Here is a 21,915-nt window from a genome sequence, read left to right as displayed (position 1 = left end):
GCTCGTGCACGAGCGTTTCACGCCGAGCGTTTTCGGCGAAAAGAAAAGTTCACTGTTCCAGTTAACCGGAATTTTAGAACGACCCTTGGGGGAGGGGCGGCGCGCCGCAACATCGAAATAAAATGATTAATTATTAACTGGATGATACTACGACTACGATTACGATCGATGTGACGAAGGTCGAGCCTGGAGGCATCGGCGATACCGACGCGATTATCAGCGCGATGTATCGCTTCGATATCGGTGATTGCCAGGTGACAGAATCGGAATGCCGAATATAACGAATTCCAGCCACGATTGAACTCCACTTTGACAAGCCACTGACGATGAGAGACGACCTGGGGACATGCTACCGTGTCCACGTTTCGATCTGTCGTTCGTCTCTAGACTGTTCTACTCGCAATGCCCGATACCGTTGCTACTAAACCGAATGAAAACCAACATTGAATTGCTCTTACGCCTGTGAAAATTACAAATCTTTTACAAACTAGTCCTTTTTTCACTTCGACGAAGAAAACCAAGATACGTGGAGTAACTCGAAACAGCAAGGAATTTTCCCGCAACGATCGGCCGCGCAAATTACAGACGTGGTTTTCCCCATTGAAATTCACGGTATCCGAGACACTCGTTTAATCCTGCAAACACGCGTCTTCGTTTCTGCCACATCCACGAAACACTCACTAGCTCGATTCGCAATCTCGTACGGGCGAGGACAGCGCTGTGCGAACACTCGATGAAATAGCTTCGACGGTCGAGCAATCGGCGCGATGTCTTTTCGATCGAGCGAAAATAACAGAAAATTGAATACGACAAGAGCTGGAATTAGCGAGACGCGCACATAAATAGAAAAGCCGATGTTGGTGGAAAATAGAAACGAGGAAACCGATGTGGTACACTCGCGAACGCGACGTTTGGCGAAAGCGAAGACGAGCGCGGCTACGCGGCGCTTCCGCGGAAGCGGAAAGCTAAGAGCGTGACTCGTTTAGTTTGCAAAGGCGCGTGCCGCGGCATCCTTCGATTCGAGACTCCTCTCTCTTACGCTTAGTTTGTTGAAGCAGCGCGCGCGACAAGGTAGCCCACCCCTCGGTCACCTGCTATCGGCCACCCGCAACCGCCTTTCTGCTCTTCCACTCGTCCTCCCTTTTCCGCTCGCTCGAGACCCCTCGCAACTTTCCATCGCAACCACCACCGGCTCGATATTCTTTCCGCGCTCCTGCACGGAACACGATCAACCGCTCCGGTGCGCGCCACTCGCTCCACGAGGCAATCTACTCCTCTTGCTCTCCCACCAGCTTCTCCACGACCGACTCGGGTTTGCCGTAGTCGTCGTCGTTGCACACGTCCCTACCGTCGCGTCGACCAACAAAGTTAACCTATCTAAGCGAACTTACCTTTCCTATGGTTACGTTAACGTGTTAACGACCGTTTCAAACAGTCCCTGCCTCCTATGTTTCTTTTATGTCCACTCTGATCGTGTTACTGGCTTGCGTTAATGGCGCTACCTGCACCTGTTCATAAAACCAATCGATCTGTACAGCCGATCGGTGTTTTATCAAGCAACGGTTCCACTGATGTTTGCTTCTTGAATGTCATATTTTTGACAAAATGAAGCACTGCGCTTTTATCAAGTATAATCATATATATCGTAATTCCGATTTTCTTTCTTTATCGATGAAGATCATCGATAGAAATATGGTTGGTATTCGATCTTGACCTACCCTCCACCTCTAGAAATTAGCTGGATCGCAGTATAGGAAGCGGAAGTTTGCTGGCTTGCGTTAGTGGCGCCACCTGCACCTGTTTGTAAAACCAACCGATCTGTATAGCCGATCGGCGTTTTATCAAGCAACGGTTCACTGATGTTTGCTTGTTGAATGTCATATTTTTGACAAAATAAAGCAATGTGCTTTTATCGAGTATAATCGTCGATATTGTAATTCCGAATGAAGATCATCGATAAAAATATGGTTAGTATCCGATCTTGACCTACCCTCCACCTCTAGAAATTAGCTGGATCGCAGTATAGGAAGCGGAAGTTTGCTGGCTTGCGTTAGTGGCGCCACCTGCACCTGTTTGTAAAACCAACCGATCTGTACAGCCGATCGGCATTTTATCAAGCAACGGTTCACTGATGTTTGCTTGTTGAATGTCATATTTTTGACAAAATAAAGCAATGTGCTTTTATCGAGTATAATCGTCGATATTGTAATTCCGAATGAAGATCATCGATAAAAATATGGTTAGTATCCGATTTTGATCTACCCTCCGCCTCTAGAAATTAGCTGAATCGCAGTATAGGAAGCGGAAGTTTGCTGGCTTGCACTGGCATCGATCAAACTTGCTTGTGCATAAAATCAGCAATTCTTTGCGTGAGGTATGTTGCTGGTGAACAGTCGTGCATCCCTGTGCTCGGTATTCCATCCACGATGAGCACGATGTTCAGTTGACGTTTAAACGGAAACGGGTGTCTCTTGCAACAACCAACAGACGTCGTAAGATATACGTCGACTTGTAATTGTGAACGTTGAATGTAGAGAGTGTTTCGCGACACGCGAGACTCGATTCGTCTGATAAGCGAGCAGGTGGGCTATCTCGTCTTGTTTTCCAAGCTATTCTCTCCTTCCGGTAATTGCGTCGTGATTCGCTTTGTTCTGGCTGGTTGCGAGCAATTGTCCACGTGAAAAATACACATCATTCGCGTAACTCCGATTAAATTAATGACAAGCCGTGTCATCTTACGTCAAGTGTTAAAATCTGGCTCGGTTCGTTCTCTTTCGACCTTTCGAGTATCGGGGCAACCGCAAAAAAAAAGAATTTATTCGTCAGACTTTTTACATGCAAATGGGTCATTTTAAGCGCGTTTTACACTTCGTGCGGATAGCTGCTCAGGCACGAAATATTTTACTTCACAGACGCGTTTTGAGGGGCCTCGCGGTCTACGAAAATTACCCAATTAAAGAACACCGATTTTGATTAACTTTTTATCATTAACAGATGCAAGGCATTTTTTTTAGTAGCGACGATTCAGTTTAAAGGAGTGAGAAAAATCATCAAAGTTCAGTGTAACTCCATAAACTGCTTCACATCCTGGAAACTACTTTAGACAAAAAAATCCAGGCGCTTTCATAAAAATGTACTTTTTAGAGAAATTAAACTACGTCAGTAGTTTTTTGCAAAAGTCATACACGATTACAGATTTTGTACTTTCATTGAATTTTTTGCCCCTTGAAAGCGAATTATGGATTCGAAGAAATATTACTCGGATTTGTTTCAAAAACTGCTTATAAAAAGTATATACTGTGTAACAGCATTTGTAAATAAATAATTCCTCGTTGTAGAATTTGAATGTATATTCAGGCCCCGAAAAATTTTTGAACCTGGCCCCGCAAAAGGTCACGCCGGCACTGCTTCATCTCTTCCAGCTTATTTCGATAAGCATCGAAAAATTAACTTTATCGGGACGATCGTTTATACGAATCAGCGTGGCAGTAAGTTCCGCGTGCGCGCGCATCCACGTTCGAAAATCCGACGCGCGAAACTCGCTGTCGCTCGCGTTTCCAGGCGAACAGCAGTGTGTCGATAAAATTTCGCGGAGGACACTGTAACGATCGTGTTTATTGCGAGTTACGTGATGGGCGCGAATGTCGTGCACGAGGAGGTATCGAGCGCGCCTGTTTCACCGCGGGCAAACGGCGCGCAAAAGAAAACGTCGCGATCGCCTAATGAATTGAATTTGAACGAGCGGAAGCGCAACGCCAACTTACCACGAAACAAGTCGTCGCTTATCGATGGGTTTTTTCGGGGCGTTACGGTGAGGTAACACCGTGACGGAAAGCAACCGGAGCCGCGTTTCACGCGATCCTCGCCACGATAAATAAGCAAACGCGGGGATCGACTCGACCCGGCTCGTGAATTAATTAACGTTTCGCGTGCCGTTCATTTTCCAGCGAAGCTCATTACAGCGGCCATCCGCTGTGTAATAATAATGATTACTCGCCGTGGAGTTTGTAACCATTTTATACAGGCGGAATAAACAAAATGCTGTCGGCCGCTGAAAATCAAAAGCGAGAAACGATCGAACGTTTTGTAATGAAATTAACCCAAGATGTTTCTAAGACGATTAATTCGCGGATAACGCTTCTATCGTATTTCCTTTTCTCACCCTACTTTGTTTTTTTGCCAAGATCTATTTATAAAGCCTGTTACGATGATTCTTCTTGTTCTCTGTTAATGTTAATGTTGTGATGTTAGTTCTGCGAGAAAGCAGACGATTAAAATATCACGGACGATGTTTACACGGTTCGAATTATTGTCGCGTTGAATAAAAGTTGTAGCGTAAATCGCGTTTTCCTTACGTTCGGTTAACGTACAGGGCACCCGTAAGCGTTCGATGACATGTGGAGTTGTTAGAGCAACAGGAAAATCAAAATAAATGCTTCGCTAGCCGATAAGCGATTTCAGTCGATAAATTGATTCCCTTAGTTTTCATTTCCTCAGAAATCATAACCGACAGCGGTTGTGTCTTTGATTCTGGCGAGAGTGCAAGCAGAGTGCAAATGCCGAAATGAAAGATAGTGGAAGTTCGGCGCGTAAATCAAACCTTCCGTGCTTACGGCTATCTGTTTTACACGTACGCGAGTACGCCCCCACCTACCTATCGATTCCTACGAACAACTTCAATAATTCGTTGAAATTTGAAATTTAAACCGATGCGATTGCCAAAAAGTAGCCGATCTTCCGTGACAAAGGACCACGTTAAATTTCACGAGTTTTATGAGTTTCCTCGGTCGATATGAGGTTTCCTCACAGACTGATATTAGAACACCGTTGTATTAGGATTTGGGATACCGAAATTTCCACCAATAAACTTCCATTGAAATACATAAAGAAGAATCGTGAAATATTATCATCCGCGTAGATTGTAACACTAAGGGACGTAGTTTCGTAAAATGGAACGTGAGTGGTTGCGGACGCGCAAATTGCAGCGGCAGGAAAATTATCGAGGCACGCGGTCGAGCGAATCGCTTTTGAAAAAACCAGGCACAAAAGACTATTTCGCTTCGTTCGCCACAAACTACACTAATTTTCCTGTACCGTTAGGCCATACTTGCTGCTATTCTATATCTCACCTCTTCGCCAGTTCCATGCAAATATACCATTCTTTAACGATATTTTCGAATCGAAAGGGAGACGTTTCGATAGAACCTTGCTGGGTTCTAACCTTACCTTGCATTACGTACAAATATTCGAATAAAAAATAGAAGATCTGACGTTTGTAACTGGTTTGCGATACGTTTATTCGCGGTAAACTTTCTATAAAAGCGAAGGGACCTTTGTCACGGGAAACGAATAGAAGCGTATGCTGCTTTTCATCCACTTTCGGCTGAATAAAACAGCCACTCATCGATGGTAACGTTAAGCAGTTCGAATCGCATATTAGCGCGATCGACTCGGCTCAGCAACCCTCTTTACCCCCACCCCGCTACCGGTGTCGCTATCTGGGAAGTTCATCTTGGCTTGGTTACCATTATTAGCGTTATCCACTTCCAATAAGCATTATGCCGAGCAAGTCAGGCCGCAAGTAGAATGCGAACGTACGAGAACCGGTGCAACCTCGAGCTTTCCAGTCGGGATCTTCTTTCGGTAATCGTCGATAATGCAGTTACCGTACAGTATGCCGCTAGTGGATCGTTTATCGATCGGACTCGTCGTTGACCTATATTCGAATCCGGCTGAGGAAGCTTTCACGAGCGGATCCGTGGTCGTCCTTCGTCTCAACGGGCCGATACTTGGCTTTTGCCCGAGGAACCGACGGATCCTGCTGCTGCGTTCTCACGAACCTGTCTCACACGTTTTTATCGTTCGAACGTGGTGTCGCGTCCTATCACGTGAGTACGAAATGCTGGCGAAACGACGAAAGGCTGTTGAAACGATGTGTTGGACGTTGTGAAGGATAACGCAGGGAGCGGTGAAATCGACCCGGTTCCAGCTGTTCTCTGTCGTCCTGCGGAAACTCTGCCTTGCCGAAATCCTCTTTATTCCGGAAAATCGATCGACCGAATTTCCTGACGTAGGTATACGTGCATCGAGGCAATACTGGAAAATCGGGACACGGACGCGGTGATTTCGCGGTCCGCGTCACGCCGCTCGCATCGATTTCAAAGAGAGAGAGAGAGAGAGCGAATACGTGGAAAGAGGTAACAGAGACGAATTTCCAGAGAAACTTTGTCGATTCGTTCGCATGGCCTGACGAATTAAGCTTCGGCTTCACCAAGTTATCATTTCGCCGCGTAATCGTTTCAGCAGCCGAACCAAGCGATTCGTCCGGTTGATTCGTCGAGGCTAACCGGTGACCTTACAGAAACTCGGCCTGGAAAACGCCGATAATTTGAAAACCGATTATCTTCGATGCGTTCGACTTGGGCGCAGCGTTTCGCCCGATCCAGCGACCCGACTCGGTCGAATCGTTAGCCGAGTGAACGGAACAACGAAGAGGGCGCGTGTCGCGCTTTTCTTAGTCCCGTTTTGCGTACTAGGCGCGGCAAATGCGTGAATAAATAAATAGCGCAGCGGGAACAGTTGGCAGCGCGTGGAAATCGCAGAAAACAGGTGGACGCGCGTTCGTTGCATCCAGAAGTTGGATTAACGCGAGCGAAACGGAAGTTTCGCGTTCGCAATGAAAATAAATCGAGTGTACCGAGAACAGGAAAGTCACGCAGCCGACTAAAAATACGGCCTGCCGAAAGTATCGCGTCGATACTTCCTTCCTACCCCTAAAAGGATCGCGCAAAACCGTGAACCCATCGTTTTTCTCATCCAAATATTTTCATATGAAGAACGCTGAAAAATCGAAAGAGCTGTCGCGACTGCAACATCGCCTCTTTCCTCTTCTTCACCGTTGTTTCATGTTGAACCACGGAACCTGGTCGCTAAAAATAACTCAGCAGAGAGGTTGTAGCAGGAAAATTGGACGAGGAATCCTCACGTGAAAAGCAACGGCAATGAAAATGACGCAGCGGCCATTAATGCCGCATGAAAAATTACTCCCACCTCCTACCTCCCTCCTACGTGTACTCTGCTTTTACGAATTCAGCTGCCACCTCTTCGAGTATCGTTGCACGTATTATTCTAACACCGGAGACGTCGCGACCATTAGTTTCGTACAGGGCCAAGGAGAAACGCGACGTGGACGCTCTCAGCCCGCGTACATCACCTTCGCTCTGTAACCTTCGAATCTCGTTCGATCGTTCAAACGCCAATAAATTTACCGGATAGACTCTCGGTCTATCCGAACGGGAAGCTTTATTTTTCCTAGGAAAATTATCCGACTGAGTGGCAATGGAAGGGAAAATTGGCGCTGTCCAGGTTCGCAGAGAAACTTGTTCGTTTGAAGGAATTTCTAACCACTGTACGACCTTGGAAGCGAGAAAGCTGCAAGCCCGAAACGTAGGCTCGTTGGCGGGTCCCTGGAGGATATGCCACGTAAATCAGCGCGTAAATAGCAAGGAAATTGCCAAAGTTGAGGCGATTTCTCAGCTTGCAACGAGAAACCCGCAACTTCCTCTCGCTGGCTATTTTTCCGCTCGCTAGCCAGGTCCTACAATCCGTGGGAATATTTTCGTGTAATTTGACGCTAAATAAATTTCCATTCGTCGTCGCAAGCAACTTGCGAGTCGGTTGACAGGGCGGCGTGTAATCGACGCGCGCTGTTCATTCTGTCTGTTCGACCAACAAAAAATAGAACGCGGTCGGAGTCGCGATGACAACAAAAATATTTTCAATGGCGCGGCGAGTAATTGATTCGTCCGCTTAAGCCGGCCGATACCTGTGCCGGTTTCGATCAGTCGAGGAGTTTATGTCAACGAACGAATAAGCGGCCGATCGTTTTGACCCGGATCTTATTTCCCTCGTAATTGACGTTCAACCTCGAACGGTAGGTTTGCTTTTGCAGAAAGAATCGCCGGTGCCTTGCATTAAAAAAATTACTTATGCGTGAATGCAGAACAAAAGCAAGGGATTGTTTATAAAAGGGATAAAATGGCGTGGATACGATGGCGAGTAATAAACGACCACTTTACGCAGCAATGATATATCAGTCGGTAGCCAATAACGACAGGAAATAACGCGTTGACATACATTCCGGTTGCCTGCAGCATCGACAAGAGGCGAATCGACCGCCCGTTCCGCCTCATTTTCCACCAGAAGATTGGACGGTCTTTTTAACTTGTGCAGCAGCATGGTCGTCGCATGTGTACGTTTCTAAAGACATTTCGTCGTCATTGAACGACCCGGTCAAATGTTTTCTTACCAAAGAGGCAACCTCGCTGTTCCACGCGAATAAACGGAACAACATCGTCTGGTCGAAGTTATCCTCGTCTTTTGTGTGATATCCTTTGTCCAACATTTCCAATGATTATTTTAAGCTATTAGATACGCTTGAATTTTGTGCAGAGTTTCACGCGAATTACGCGTAAACGATACGGCACTGCAACGTGTGGCGGATAATGGTGTTGCCTACGCAAGCACGTTGGAACGAAGTTTTTGATAATTAAATTATAATTTTTCTTAAAGATACGATGCGTATACTTGAACTTGAATAATTTACTTTAATAATTGATAATACAATCGAGCGTGATATATTTTAAAGCACCGCATGCACGTCGCAATTTTCACGCTCATAGCGCGATAGTGTTTTTTAAATTGCTGTTCGTTTTCCATTTTCGAGCGACATTTTCAGCTGGAAGATTCTACGAAATTAGAAGGAGACGGATCGCTATGTTAAGAAGAGCATCTGATAATGGTACGTTTATTTTAACGGAAAGCGACAATTGATGTCTGACACTGGCAAAAACAGACTATATATTCAGTCTGTATATTGTTAACACTATCATAAAACGTTGCGAGGGCGCAAAAGAGTGCGAAGCAAGACGATTGAAAAAGATCGTTTAGTTGAAACGGTGAGCGAATGAGCGAGTAGAGCGAGCCACCATAGTGGCGCGTCGTAATATAAGACGACATCCGCGAAAGCCACTATAGTGGCGCATCGTGCCTGAGAGTTTAACGAGAGATTCCTTCGATCGCGCGTTATCTCGCGAAACACGCAGCTTGTAATTTCACCTCAGTTCGCGATAGGTCTTTTGTGCGTGTTAACTGATCCGCACGAAAATTCCCTACACGCAGTTCACGGAAGTGGAAACGAGAGGAACAGGTGACGGTCGTTGCTCGAGTATCTCGAGAGGCAGCGCGTACCTCGCTTAGGCTGTCGTTAGACCAACCGGAAGGGACCATTGTCTGCGAGTGGCGGTCCGCGAGGACAATCGAGTCCCAAGAAGCAAAGTACTTTCGCCCCGCAGCTTTCAAAACAATGACGCGCTTGCGGTAGAGCAGGAACGAAAACGTCGGCCGAGCTTTCGCCGAAAGACTATCACCGTTGCCAGAGAAAAACGTTTTACTTTGTTTTTCACGGCGAAGGTAACCCAAAACGAGCGGAATTTTCGTAGAAACGAACGTTTATTGTGCTCGGTCGAACGGTCTCGAGCATTCGCGTGCAAAAGACGAAAGAACGTTTTCGAGGAAATAAAACTAAAACTGCGGTTCGGGAAAAACTTCATTTTTCCAACGGCAATTTCTGAATAATCGAAGCGACCCACGTGGAATTCGGTGCAGCGGTTATCGGCTTCTACGAAACTGGACGCGTGTTAGTAAACGATAATTATGAAAACAAACATAGTATCTGGTATCTGTAAGAAGAAGAATATTTCATGCGTCTGAGACCTTCTTGCAAAGTTTTTTTTTTATTATTTGAGATGTAATGATGATAGTGCTACTGTTGGTATAGATGGGGCGCTGGTGGGGCCTGCTGCTTTTCTTCTCATTTAGATGTCGTGGAAAGAAAAATCGGACTACAAGCGCCGGGATTTGAACCCCAGACCCGAACAGTTCGTAACCAAAGACGCTAACCACTGCGCTGCCGTCGTCCAACAGAAGTTGCTGTCGAGTGCCGCTACATATTATTTCATTTGTACTTTACAATTTGTCCAGCTGGGCGTTTGGTAAATTTCTTGCAAAGTGAAACTTAAACTTCCTTTGTCTAAAGCCCAGCATTTCTCATACTCTTTCGTGCTCGACGCGATAGCACGAATCTTTACAGCGGAACAGAAACGAGCTTTAAAGCATAAAAATCACAGCGATGAATCAAGATACGAAAGGATCGATTCGAGTACTAAACATGACACCGGCGGAAAGCCAGTGTAATCCGATGTATAAATGAACAGATGAACGAGGATTTTGTCGCTGAAAGAAACATACGACGTATCAGCCGGCGTATTTCCACCGGAGTATGTCAAAGTTCGGATTCTTCGACTTGAACCGCGAGATCGAACAAATCACCGAGAACGTAAACGCAGACGTCGTTATCCATTGACATTTTTAGGCAAACGATCTGTTTGAAAGAAGTTGAAAAATCGCGATGAAATTATCGATCGTCCACGTTATTAAACAAGAACGAACGAAAGTTGAATCATTGAGCTGGAAACGCGGAAGTAAGTGTAATTTCGAACCGGAAATGTGGAAAACGGTCGAGCTTACGTAAGAAGAGATCAACTTTGGTTGCGAGGAGACTCGGGATTACGTAACGCGGTTGCATAATATATCGTCTCCGTGGACTTTCAACGGCGCGCAAATTGATTACTGGAATCATCGTTCCAGCGAAAAGAATTCAATTTTCGCGTGTCACTGGCACACGCGTTCTCGAAAAAACGCGACAAACGTGCGCCATCATTTCTCCACCGAACAACGTCTACGACCTAATTCCATCGTCTTTCCCTAACGACTGCCACGCGATTGTTTACGGAAACAATGGTAATTAACCTTCTGCAGTTGGTGAAAGAGACGGAGTTGCAATCGAACAGTGCGACAAATTACGTTCATCGGGTTGTTTCGCGCGCAAAGAGCGGCGATTATTTGCGCTACCATTGTGAAAATGTTCGACTAATTACCAATTGGACGTGAATCGTCGAATTGAAAGAAACGCTCGCGTGTTTCAAAAATGCTTGAAAAACGTTGCGAAATAGAAGGTAACGGGGTGATAAAAAATGAAACTGCAGCCGTAAGCTGGAATCGCAAGTAACAGAGGACGAGATCGAACAATCGAACGTTTTTGTTCGGGGATGACCTCGTAAAAGGAGAAAAAGGAAAAAAAGAAAAAGAATATCGCGCTCGAGCAATCGGGTAACTCTGAATGGTCACTTGTTAAAAGTTTCGTGTTGTACAACTCGTTTCCACACGAGCCCGAGTAATTCCAATTATATAATAATGCGCCGGCTGTTCGGAAGTTTTAAGGATAATTATAACTTTCTACGACCAGCAATAATGAAACGGCTAGGTATTAAAGCGGCCGCGGCTTCGCGTATGTTCGAACGAGCGCGCGCCGAGACGTCGCGTCGCGTCACGTCGCCTGCGACGCGAATTTATCGGTTGCGAGTTGACGTTTCTCCGCGCGTAACTCGCCGAGCGCGCCGAGTCAATTGCTTCGTTGCAGCATCAGCGAAAGCTCGGAAACACGCCACGTCGCCTTGCAAGTCAGCCACCCTGAAACCAAACGCGAATCACTGCAACTGCCTACAGTGCCAGTAGCTTTTCCAACAGCGAACAGTCGTTCGTTTCGTTATTGACATTTAGCTTTCGTTCTTTCAAAATTATACGCAGTGTGCGTATTTTAGAGACATTCGATCGATCTGTACGTTACATTCGGAAGCAAATTAATCTTTGGAAACTACTCGAGTAACTCGCAACCTTTGTATTGGAAATTGTGTCTCAGCCAAGTCCGCATCGATTACCTCTATTTCTCTCGTGAAATTAGTTTGGCTATTTTTATACAGCCTGTTCCATGTATAGTTGTAATTTATTTATTTATTAACGGGTTGAAAAAAGAAGCCCCCGGTGTACAACGTAAATATGCAGCCATCGCAGGTGGCGTGTGAATAAAGAAAGCGAAGAGCTTGGGAAATTCATTAAAATTGAATAAAATGAGCATAAAGCTTATGATGCGATTATTATGGGAGGAGACTTAAGATGGCTTAAGCTGCGTCCAGAGACAATATAATTTGAAACAGGATAAAATTTCGCGATTTCTAACCGTATCGTTTAGTATTTCACGTGTAAATAGCAGGACCATCGTAAGTCCTCGACGCTCCAGCAACGTTACATTAAGTCGACACATCGTAGATGAGTAGTTATGGTTATCGTAGGACATGGTGGATACCCGAACAACTTATTTGAAAAATATTACTTCTGTAATTCAAATATTTCGATAACAGTGTGACCAAACAATAGAAGGATACTCCTTACTATAACGTCATAGTAATATGTGGTTCTTAAAGTGCCTGTGCCCTTAGAGTACCTACATATCCCATAAATGAAACTAAGCATTTTGAACGGTGTATCAGTAATTTTGATATAGATCGATATGACGATACAGATTACAGTGAGATCAGTATAATTGAAAAATTATAATAAAGATAAAAATGGAATAAGATGTTGAGGTTGACTGATAGAGGAACGAGTGGATGAATTTGTACTAGAAAAATATATTGAAATAAGTATGCTGATCCAGATGCTCACTCTTACAATGTCACAATACTATAGGAAGAAGTTATGATAGGGAGCACGTTCATATATTTATAGCAAAGAACATTACCAAAAATGTTAACCTTGTAGTTCTATCTGAAGGCTATAGAAATCTACTTATAGCTCTTTTGTTTCTAGACCTTGTAATCCAAAACAAAATTTATATTCAACAGCACAATAATATGGACCTCCGATAATTTCCAATTTTTTCTTTCACTAAATTCTATTTTCTCTGTAACAGCAATCTCCGGGTCATGGGTACACAAAAGGAAAGGTGCAGAGTTTTTCTTGAAGTGATTACTTCGACATAAGATAAGCTGATAACTGCAAAGTGTCGAGCAGTGCTAATAGAGGCCACAGTGGTGCCCTTAGGATATAACTATATTTTATAACGTGTAACTATAACATAACTATAAGAATACAACATATATATGTATATGGAAATATTTCTCAAGTGAAAGAAACGGATAATCAAACACTTGGATTAGTTTTAGTTTGCACTGTAGCGGCACATGAACTGGAGGACAATTTGTATCATGTTGTTGTTTTGCCTCGGAGTATCAATATCGTTAGGATACACATAATGTAATAATAAATAAACTCCGGGCAAAACAATATCGCCGCTACGTGCAACTGTCAAACAAACTCGAATTTAAATTTCCCGGCTCTCCCCCGATCAGTACAAATAAACGAATGCGACCGTAAGGTGACCAGTTTTCTCAGTTAGTCTCGAACGATCTTACGGGCGATTTGTACACTGTCTTTAGCGAATATTGTCTGTACTTATTTATTTATTATTTTAAAATATACTCGACGGATTTTAACTTCGAATTATTCGAACCACACGACCAACCATCCTCTACAACACCATGAGTCTAAGTTGAACAGATCACGCTGCATAAGTACACGTCTGACAGCGATGAAACAATTTTAAATCATCAGGAAATAAAAGTAAGAAGAATGAAAGTATTTCCATACATCGTTAGCGTAATAATAAATTCATTCGCCGAACGACAACAGAAAGAAATAGATGTGTCTGGAAAATAACTTTTCATCAGAGTTATTCTGTTTCGGAACAAGTTTCGATACGATCAGGTACGAACGGACCTTGTGGATGGTAAATCGTTCGACCATCGTCCGTTACGTGAAAAACAATGGGAGAGAAAAAGAAGGTTGCCATGTCCGAGCTAGGGGAATATGAGGCAGCAGGAGCTGCTGGTCGTGGTGGTTTGGTCGATCGTTGGAAACGATCAATTCCACCCACTCGGCGAGTTTCGAGACTCTCGGGCAAGCAGCTCGAGGATCGAGCGTTTTCAACGGTGCAGCTTCGGCTATCATTTGGAGAACGAACTGAGCGATCGCCTGGTTTCTGGCGAGCGTGGATTTAATTACGTCGTAATTAGGTCGGCGGTTTCAGACGTCGCCGTTTGCAAAGGCTTCGATACGAATTAAAAGAAGGTGTTTCGACGTGGAAACGTTAAAAATCACAGCGAGACGGTAACTGTTCTCGATTGCCATTATGCTTTGAGCTCGCATCACGTTTCCTAGCGGAGATCGTGAGCTGCGCTAAAAGTACACTTACGCGCAGAAACGATGCACTTTGTGGCAGCGTGGCCGTGCGAAGTTTTCGTTCGTCTGAAAGGCAGCATTTGATATTTTAAGCATCGAACGACCTAAGTACGGCGCGCAAAGCGCCTTTAACCCCACCGATTTTAGACGCCAGCCCATCCACGTTTCAGGTAAACACCGATCTCCTCTAAAATGGCATGCTTCGATTTGTGCAACAAGAACGAATAAATAGAATCAATAAACTTCTCACCTGACGGCCGATGCTTACGCGCGTACATCCGTCCGCTCGCTATCTAAATAAAGTGTCGCTGGTGAAACGGTAAACTGTTGCACGAGAAACTCTACAAAAATATATAGCACAACTTGACCAACCCTATGTCGACAGAGTGGCGCTCGCGAGCAAGCGTATCATATTCAAACGTATCACACACGATACAGCGTCTGTTGGTCATGCAACTTCGCAAGACAGAAGCGGTCAGCGTGCGTAAAACATGCGTGTACGCGCGTAAACACGCGTCCACGAGTTCGCGTTCGAACTTTTTCCAGCGTAGTACGCGTCGTTGACGCAAGAAACAGAGGGGAAAGTACGTGGACAGCCACGAAGAAAGCTCGAAGGGAAGCGTCCAGCCGGTCGAACGCGTCGCGTAAACAAATTTCCCAGTGAAAATCGAAGCGTGTGCGAAAGTTGGGCGGAAGTTGTGCGGAAGTACAGCTGCACCGCTGCGGCGTCAGGGCCTATCTAGGCATGCGAAACGAGAAAACAAGCGGAAGGCAACTGCACGCGATCGATGCGGCATAGTCGAGACGTCTTCTCGGGAAAAACGCCCTTTGCGCTCTTCATACTTCCGAAGGAACGCGTTCGTTCGTGTTCGGCGGTGATTTGTCCTTTGGAAATGCCAAACGATCCTAACATAGCAGCCCGGCACACTTCCGAATAATCAAGTAGAATCGCCGTCATCATTCGTAGTATCCCGTTGGTTTTCCTGGCTGATCCGTATTCCACGTTCGAGTCAAATATTTCCAGTCAATTCGACCACTCGTTCGAACGCGTATTCTCACCGACCATCAACACGTTCAATGCTATGCCAGTTTTACAAGCTTTGGCAGTGGCGTCACGATGAATTTTTTATTATGCGATACATATAATATTGACAAATTACCTACAAAGGATATGCTACGGTGTATAATCATCATTGATGAATTTATCTCACTTCAATTTCGCTCGATTCACTTATCTTTTCCGATTATCAATTACCTCATATTGTTTGTTCGCGTTGCTAAATAATTGTTCTACGTTGTTAGGTCCCGGGACCTACCATAAACCATAATCCATCCCTCGATCATATTGTTCGGACCCGCAATAATCCTAAAGAATCGTCACAAGGTTTAACGTGTTTTACTTTACTGCCAAGGTCCTTAATTGCCATCAAACATGTTTCAAGTCAAAACATTCCTTAGGGTTTTTGTTCGTTAAGGTGAAACACGCGAAAAGCCGGTTTTTCCCATGTTTCACAGCCATTGGTGGGGGGACGCACATAATAGATCTACATTTCATGTATCAAAAAACTATTTTTATATGTTTTATACTTCATTAATTTCGTCACACTATTGTAGTAACGATGGTAATAATAACAAATTTATAATTATTGATATTTGTTCAAATTATATATTTCTATTAATCTTGATGCGTCGGTCACCGGTGACCCCCACGGCGCCGCGGCCAAATTGAGTGACGGTCACCGGTGACACCCACACAGCCACGGCCGTTTAGTGCCGGTCACCGGTGACCCCCACACAGTCACGGTCGTTTAGTGCCGGTCACCGGTGACCCCCACTCAGCCACGGTCGTTTTGTGCCGGTCACCGGTGACCCCCACACAGCCACGGCCGTCTAGTGCCGGTCACCGGTGACCCCCATGGCATTCAGCGTGTTAAACACGCCTTGAGTCGTGTGATGCGATTACGAGCGATTAGAGTTCCCTTAGAAACACGCGAAGGCGATATTTAAATCGGTGCAAGGTAATAAGCTTGCATAACACTCCGCTCTGTCAATCCATTTTTCCCCTTCGATCGCGCAGCTTCCCGGTAAACAATTTTCCCGGCGCTTTACCGGCCCCTGGTAAAATAAATCGCATCTCGACCAAACATCCTGCCCGTCGACTTAGAAATAACGAGGGTAGAAAAACGAATTCCCTGTCTGTTCGAACCGCCACGTCCTCGCTTCCAGGCTGCCGAATAAATGGCATCCGTTTTCGTTGTCATCGATGCCGGCGCACGAAGGAAATTTTCGCTCGCAAGACGGACGCAGTCGCATACGCTGCGATCGATGCACTGTGCGATTTTTCCCAGTGGCCGAAAACCGAAAAGGAGTACGAACAAACCTTTTCTCGTACGAGCCGTGGTTTCTCATCGCGATATCAGGCTCGCGAAGTACCGAAATACCGTGTCGAACGAGCGACTGTAAAATCGAACGATCTCGTAGAAAGTCGAGGAGCAAAGTAAACCATGGGAATAACCATGAGGCTAGGAAAGGAATTTTACTGAGACTGAAACATTCGAATATTCAGTCTTCTTGCCAATACCGCTGACGCGACGGATTACCGTTCGATTCGCTCGGATCGTTTAATCATTCGTCGGGCTATCGCTGGAAGCTCAGAGGTAACGTTTAATTCGACTCGTAATTTATTCACGACGTAGCTGTTTGAAACAAAAAAATATAGCGCACATCTGAGCGATTGGCAGCGAGATCCACGTGGTTATTAATAACCTTCTTTTCAAAAAATGATCTAATAGTAGCATGTATAATTTGGTGTATTACGTAACGCTCCCTAGATAACCAGGTTGAAAGCATTTTCAGATTCCATCCCAGAACAGCACAATTGCTATATTCAACCTTCGCCAACCTCTATCGCTAGATCGAATTATTTGCTCGACAGACACGAAATATAATTCACCACGATACACCGTACCGATTTATTAACGGACATGAAGAGTTTCGTCCCGTATCATCGGTGCACTGGAAACACGCGCGAGAAAGCGATCCTATTTAATACGAACGCGATACGTTTCACGGGTATAAATATCATTTGCCGGAGAAACAGAATTCCACGACGTTCCTCTCTCTACGGATATAAGCCAGGGAGAGAAAAAAAGGGGCGAGGTAGGCTGACGAACGAGCTGCCTGCCCCGTTTCCCCTCTCGTGATACACACTATCACACCCCTAATTGCACTCTCACGTTCGAGCCATATCGGATGAGTGTAGCAACCCGTTCACCATACGAGAATAATTCTATGAATTCCCCTTAGACATGTTTGTCACGCGATCCTGCTACGTTAACGCGCGCTCCGTCTCTCAATTACCGCCGCGGATTATACGCCTTTCAACCTATTTTCCACCCTTTAGATCCGGCTGAAACAGTCAGCGATTATACAAGCGCGCGACTATCACACGCAAATTCGCCGATTCGTCGCACTGTTCCAATCTTTCGGTCTCCTACAAACGAGACGACTCGGTTGGTCAACGAGTGGACGAGGTTCTGCAACGAGTCAAGCTCGCGATCGAAAATGGTTACGTAATGGTTCGTTAATCGCGCGACAAACGGCCGATACTTTGTTCGTAGCGACTCGGTTGAACTTAATTCTTGACGAGTCGCGATCGTTCAAGCTTCGCATCGCCGAGCGAAATTCCACAAAACGGACCAGGAGGATCGGGTTATCGTTCGATGTATCTTTGCTATCTTTCCACCGTGGCAAAGAAACATTCGAAATATAGATCGCGATAAGCGAAATGTCTTTGTAATTGGACTACGCTCGTGAGGAAAATTAGTTTCGGACGAACGACCGAGACTATGCTCGGATTGTCGGCGAAAAAATAGTGTTTCGCTAAAAGCGTTTACCCGTCGGCTAATTGCAAGCACGCAATCGATGTTCCGAATTAGAAGTACGAAAATAGAATCTGTGTATTCGTGCAGAACACGGGAATCGCGTTATCGTAGGTCGATGTACCCGTCTTAATTTCAGCTACGAGACTCGATTCACAAAACGCTGTCGATAACCTTGAACGCCTGCGAAGAACGTAATCTGAGGAAAATCGTTTCTCCAATGCCGATATTCGATCCCTTTGAAGAGGGAAAGCTGCTACGGTGAACGAACAGCACCGTTGCAAAACAATGGACAAATTTCGAGCAACCAGACGGTAAACGGTGCGCGAGCGCGACGCGACGACTCCGGAAAAATGTACAGTTTCCTCGATGGCTGGTTGAGCAACAAAAGAATCAAACGACCGTTCACCGCGTTAGCTGGTTGCAGCTCGCAGCGCGCATCAGCCTTCGCTTACAAAGGGAAAAAGAATCGTCGTGCCGACCATTGAAATTACGCGAGGCACTGTATACAATTTACGTCGGATAGCGATAATTAACGCGTTGTTACCTTCCGCGTTTCCTCTATACAATTGCTTCTTCTTAATTTACACCGATCCTAGCTTCATCTATCACGTCGTAAGTTGAAATTGGAATGGAAAAAATATTTCTGTAATCCACGCGATTTTAACGCCAACGCTCATTTCCATTTTGATCGATCGAAGATCCAGGCATTTTTTGTAGCGATTAATTTAAGCCAAACGTTGATACACAAAAGTTTCCAATCGCCGGTCGAACCGTCAAGAATTATGAAACGGTGTTGGTGGAACCGGGACGATTGATAGCTTGGTAAGCCAGGTCCTGTCGTATTTGTCGGCGACACGTGCGGCTGTACGAGACAAATTCCTGTACGCGTTACCCCTTGCTGTGCGAGGTGATATTTCAGCGAGCTCTGATCGCATGCCAAGAACAGGCGTTTCGAAGGCGGCAAAACAAAGGTTCGCGAGGAAAACGAGACAGCGATCGAAGGCGAGTGTAAGAAAGAAGACGCGATTAAACAACGACAGTTCACACCGATAAACTGGATTCGTGCTCGTTTTGGCAGCGAACTGCGATTAAAAGGAAACGATGGAATGGGCGATGAACGGCGGCACGTGTAACCCGAATTTAACTCGAAGAAAAAGAGAAGAAGACGCGTTCCTAAATTTATTCCGCGATCCCTCGGAATCGATAACGAATGCAACATAAACGTTTCTCGTATATCAAATTCTGGCCTATTTACGATCTGCAGCGACCTAAGAACTTGAACTACTAGTTAATCTTACCGTGGAATACGTACGATTGCTGATAACTATATGAATTTGGATCTCAACCAAACGTACAAAGTTCTGTTTGCACGCGGCGCTGATTCGCAAACGAATTAGCGATGCCTTTCTCGCCAAAATAACGCGAAACTCGCACGGATCCTATCGTCTCGACCTAAAGGAGACGACGTGGCAGCAAGACAACTTTCAAGGTCGTGCGAAAGTTGCGCGAGTTTAAAAAAAAAAAAAAAGGTGAAAGTTACAGCAACAACGATAATCCGATGTTCGGTAAATATTACTCTATCACGTGTACTGTTATTCACCGATCTCAATGCGCAATTCTCCGTGAAATATTTACAGAATATCGCTCGAACCTTATCGATCTTCACACACGATTTACCTAACCAAACGATTAAGCCAAATGATAAAAGTACAACTAAATGCGAGAAGAAATCGCTGAAAGATAATGGTGCAAAGATCGCTTGGATTTGCCAGTTACGAACGTGACGACGTCCGACGTAAACGACGATGTATGGCTTACCGATAAATCGAGACAGGCAATATGCTTCTGCGTGAAAAGAAATAAGGCGACGTGACGTCCAAATGACTAAACGTGGAAAAGATTCGATCGCTTAACAAATCATACGAGCATCGTAAACGTTCTTGGTCTTGGCGTTATTAGGTCGCGAGCGAGCGCATTTGAAATTCAAATGTAGAAAGTTAAGGGAGTGTCAGCGGACACGCGGCAAACAATTTCCTCAGACGTTATGCAACATTTAACGGCACAGGGAATTTTGCAAACGGCGCGCCAATTACCCTTCAATTTTTTTAAATCCTTCGTTCCCTTCCTTGTCCTATAGGACACGTATCCTCCGGCAGTTGCGTAATTCCGACGATACGCCGCCTCGTCGGCAGTCGGCGGGTTCAAAGAGAAAGAATTTTCGTTTTCGCAAGCTTCGCCATTCCCTTTGTCTCTGACTGTCGCGGGTCGTTCGTTGCAAGCTCGCAAGCTCGCACACGTGTCTCGATCGAGCAATTTCTGCCTCTTGCGTGAGATTGCTGTAGGTTGGATGGATGAATTTTAATTGACAGGAACGACCGCAGAGGAATGCAGAATCATCGGATTCGCGGGTAACGCGTTGCACCAGATTCTCGTCGCAAGGAACGCGATCCTCTGACCATCGCAACTTGGTTCACGCATGTTTCAAATATCTGGCCGCTTCTAGCTGCAGCCTTTCAAGACGTCGATGACGTTTATCCCGTGAAGCTTCGTGGCAGTTGGATCAACGGCCAAAACAGCAGAAACACCAAACAAACATACAAACGTGTAGACAAACGAACGGGCAGACGTACGAATGGACGGACAGACAGATGTACGACACAAACACAGAGAAGCCTGGCGGATCGGAGAGTTCCGATTAAATTGGCGACAGTGAGGGTATACAGCGCTGGCGATAAAACAGATAAGAGGGAAAGGCACTGGCAAGGTAAAGGGGTACACGTAGGATGTTGTGCGTGACAGTGCGTTCGTTGGGACACTATGGTGGACTCACCCGCCAGCAACCAGGATCATCTGCATGTTGCATGGAGGCGGCCTCTTTGTCGCTTTTTCGCAGAGGGGGCAGTCCGCAGCGGTGAGTCCTCTAGTTTCGCATGCGGTGACAGAATATAGCTATAGAGTGGTAACTAGAGACAAACAGACGGACGGAAAAGAAAAGAAAGTCGATGTCCTGCTTAAAGTATCCGATCTCTTATCGTCTTGCGCGCGATGGATCTCCGTGTCCATCGATGGGACAGCGTGGCGCTCGCGTCCATCAAAAATTCACGGTTGTCGGCGAGATCTTGTGAAACCGAGGAGACAACGTTTATGGAAAGTTTGAAAGCACCGCGGTTACCATCCCTTGATCTATTTAGTCATTTCTCGCGGGAGAACGCCGCCGAGATTCTCCAACTTTCGCCAACTTCCAAGCCATCGTATATTTTAAGCAGGGATAGAAAAGGAAAGAAAGATAGACAAGTATGGAGAAAAAAGTTGAGAAATACTCGCTAAAATATATATATATATAGATATATACGTATATGATACACATACTTTTATATATATTATATATTATATATTATATTAGGTTGTCAACTAAATAATTGCGGATATTGTCATTACCACCTAATGGCAAAATCCGCAATCACTTAGTTGCCAGCCCAATATGTACACAAATATATAATACATAAATATATATATATATATGTGTGTATGTATATAGGTATATACGGTCTAAGATAGTGGCGAGAGAAAGATATCGAGAGCAATGGAAATGGAAAGAAGTGAAAGTAAAAGAGAAACTCTCTACGTAGAGTAATAATTACGTGTGAAGGGATGGTCGTGTCGGTTGTTCCGTGACGGATCAACCTTGAAACCAGAGGCTCGTTGGCCGTCCTCGCGAGTCAACGAGGAAATCGTTCAGAAATGTTGCCAACAAAGTTCTTTCGTCGACGAGATCGACCGTGCACGGAAATAAATACGGCGCGAAACTTTCGCTATTTTTCGTAGAAAGGAGCTC

At 45.2% G+C, this 21,915-nt stretch overlaps 1 protein-coding gene across 9 annotated transcripts in view; it reads right to left on the bottom strand.

Annotated features, from left to right (window-relative positions):
* Window positions 1-21,915, bottom strand: part of LOC122569740 (potassium voltage-gated channel protein Shaker) — a 183,327-nt gene that overhangs the window by 81,252 nt on the left and 80,160 nt on the right. For 5 of the 9 annotated variants that reach the window (XR_006317559.1, XM_043731260.1, XM_043731261.1 and 2 more), the window contains one exon: window positions 20,911-21,000. The exons of the other annotated variants lie outside the window; for them this stretch is intronic. Coding sequence is in view for 4 of the 5 variants with exons in the window: in XM_043731260.1 (XP_043587195.1) it covers window positions 20,911-21,000 (90 nt within the window). In the remaining variant the exon portion in view is untranslated. The remainder of the gene's footprint in view (window positions 1-20,910; window positions 21,001-21,915) is intronic. 9 annotated transcript variants of the gene reach the window in all.

Source organism: Bombus pyrosoma, linkage group LG7, assembly GCF_014825855.1.
Source record: "Bombus pyrosoma isolate SC7728 linkage group LG7, ASM1482585v1, whole genome shotgun sequence".
Lineage (NCBI taxonomy): Eukaryota > Metazoa > Arthropoda > Insecta > Hymenoptera > Apidae > Bombus > Bombus pyrosoma.
Note: the sequence above shows the minus strand (reverse complement) of the source record. Positions and strands in the feature narration are given on the sequence as shown.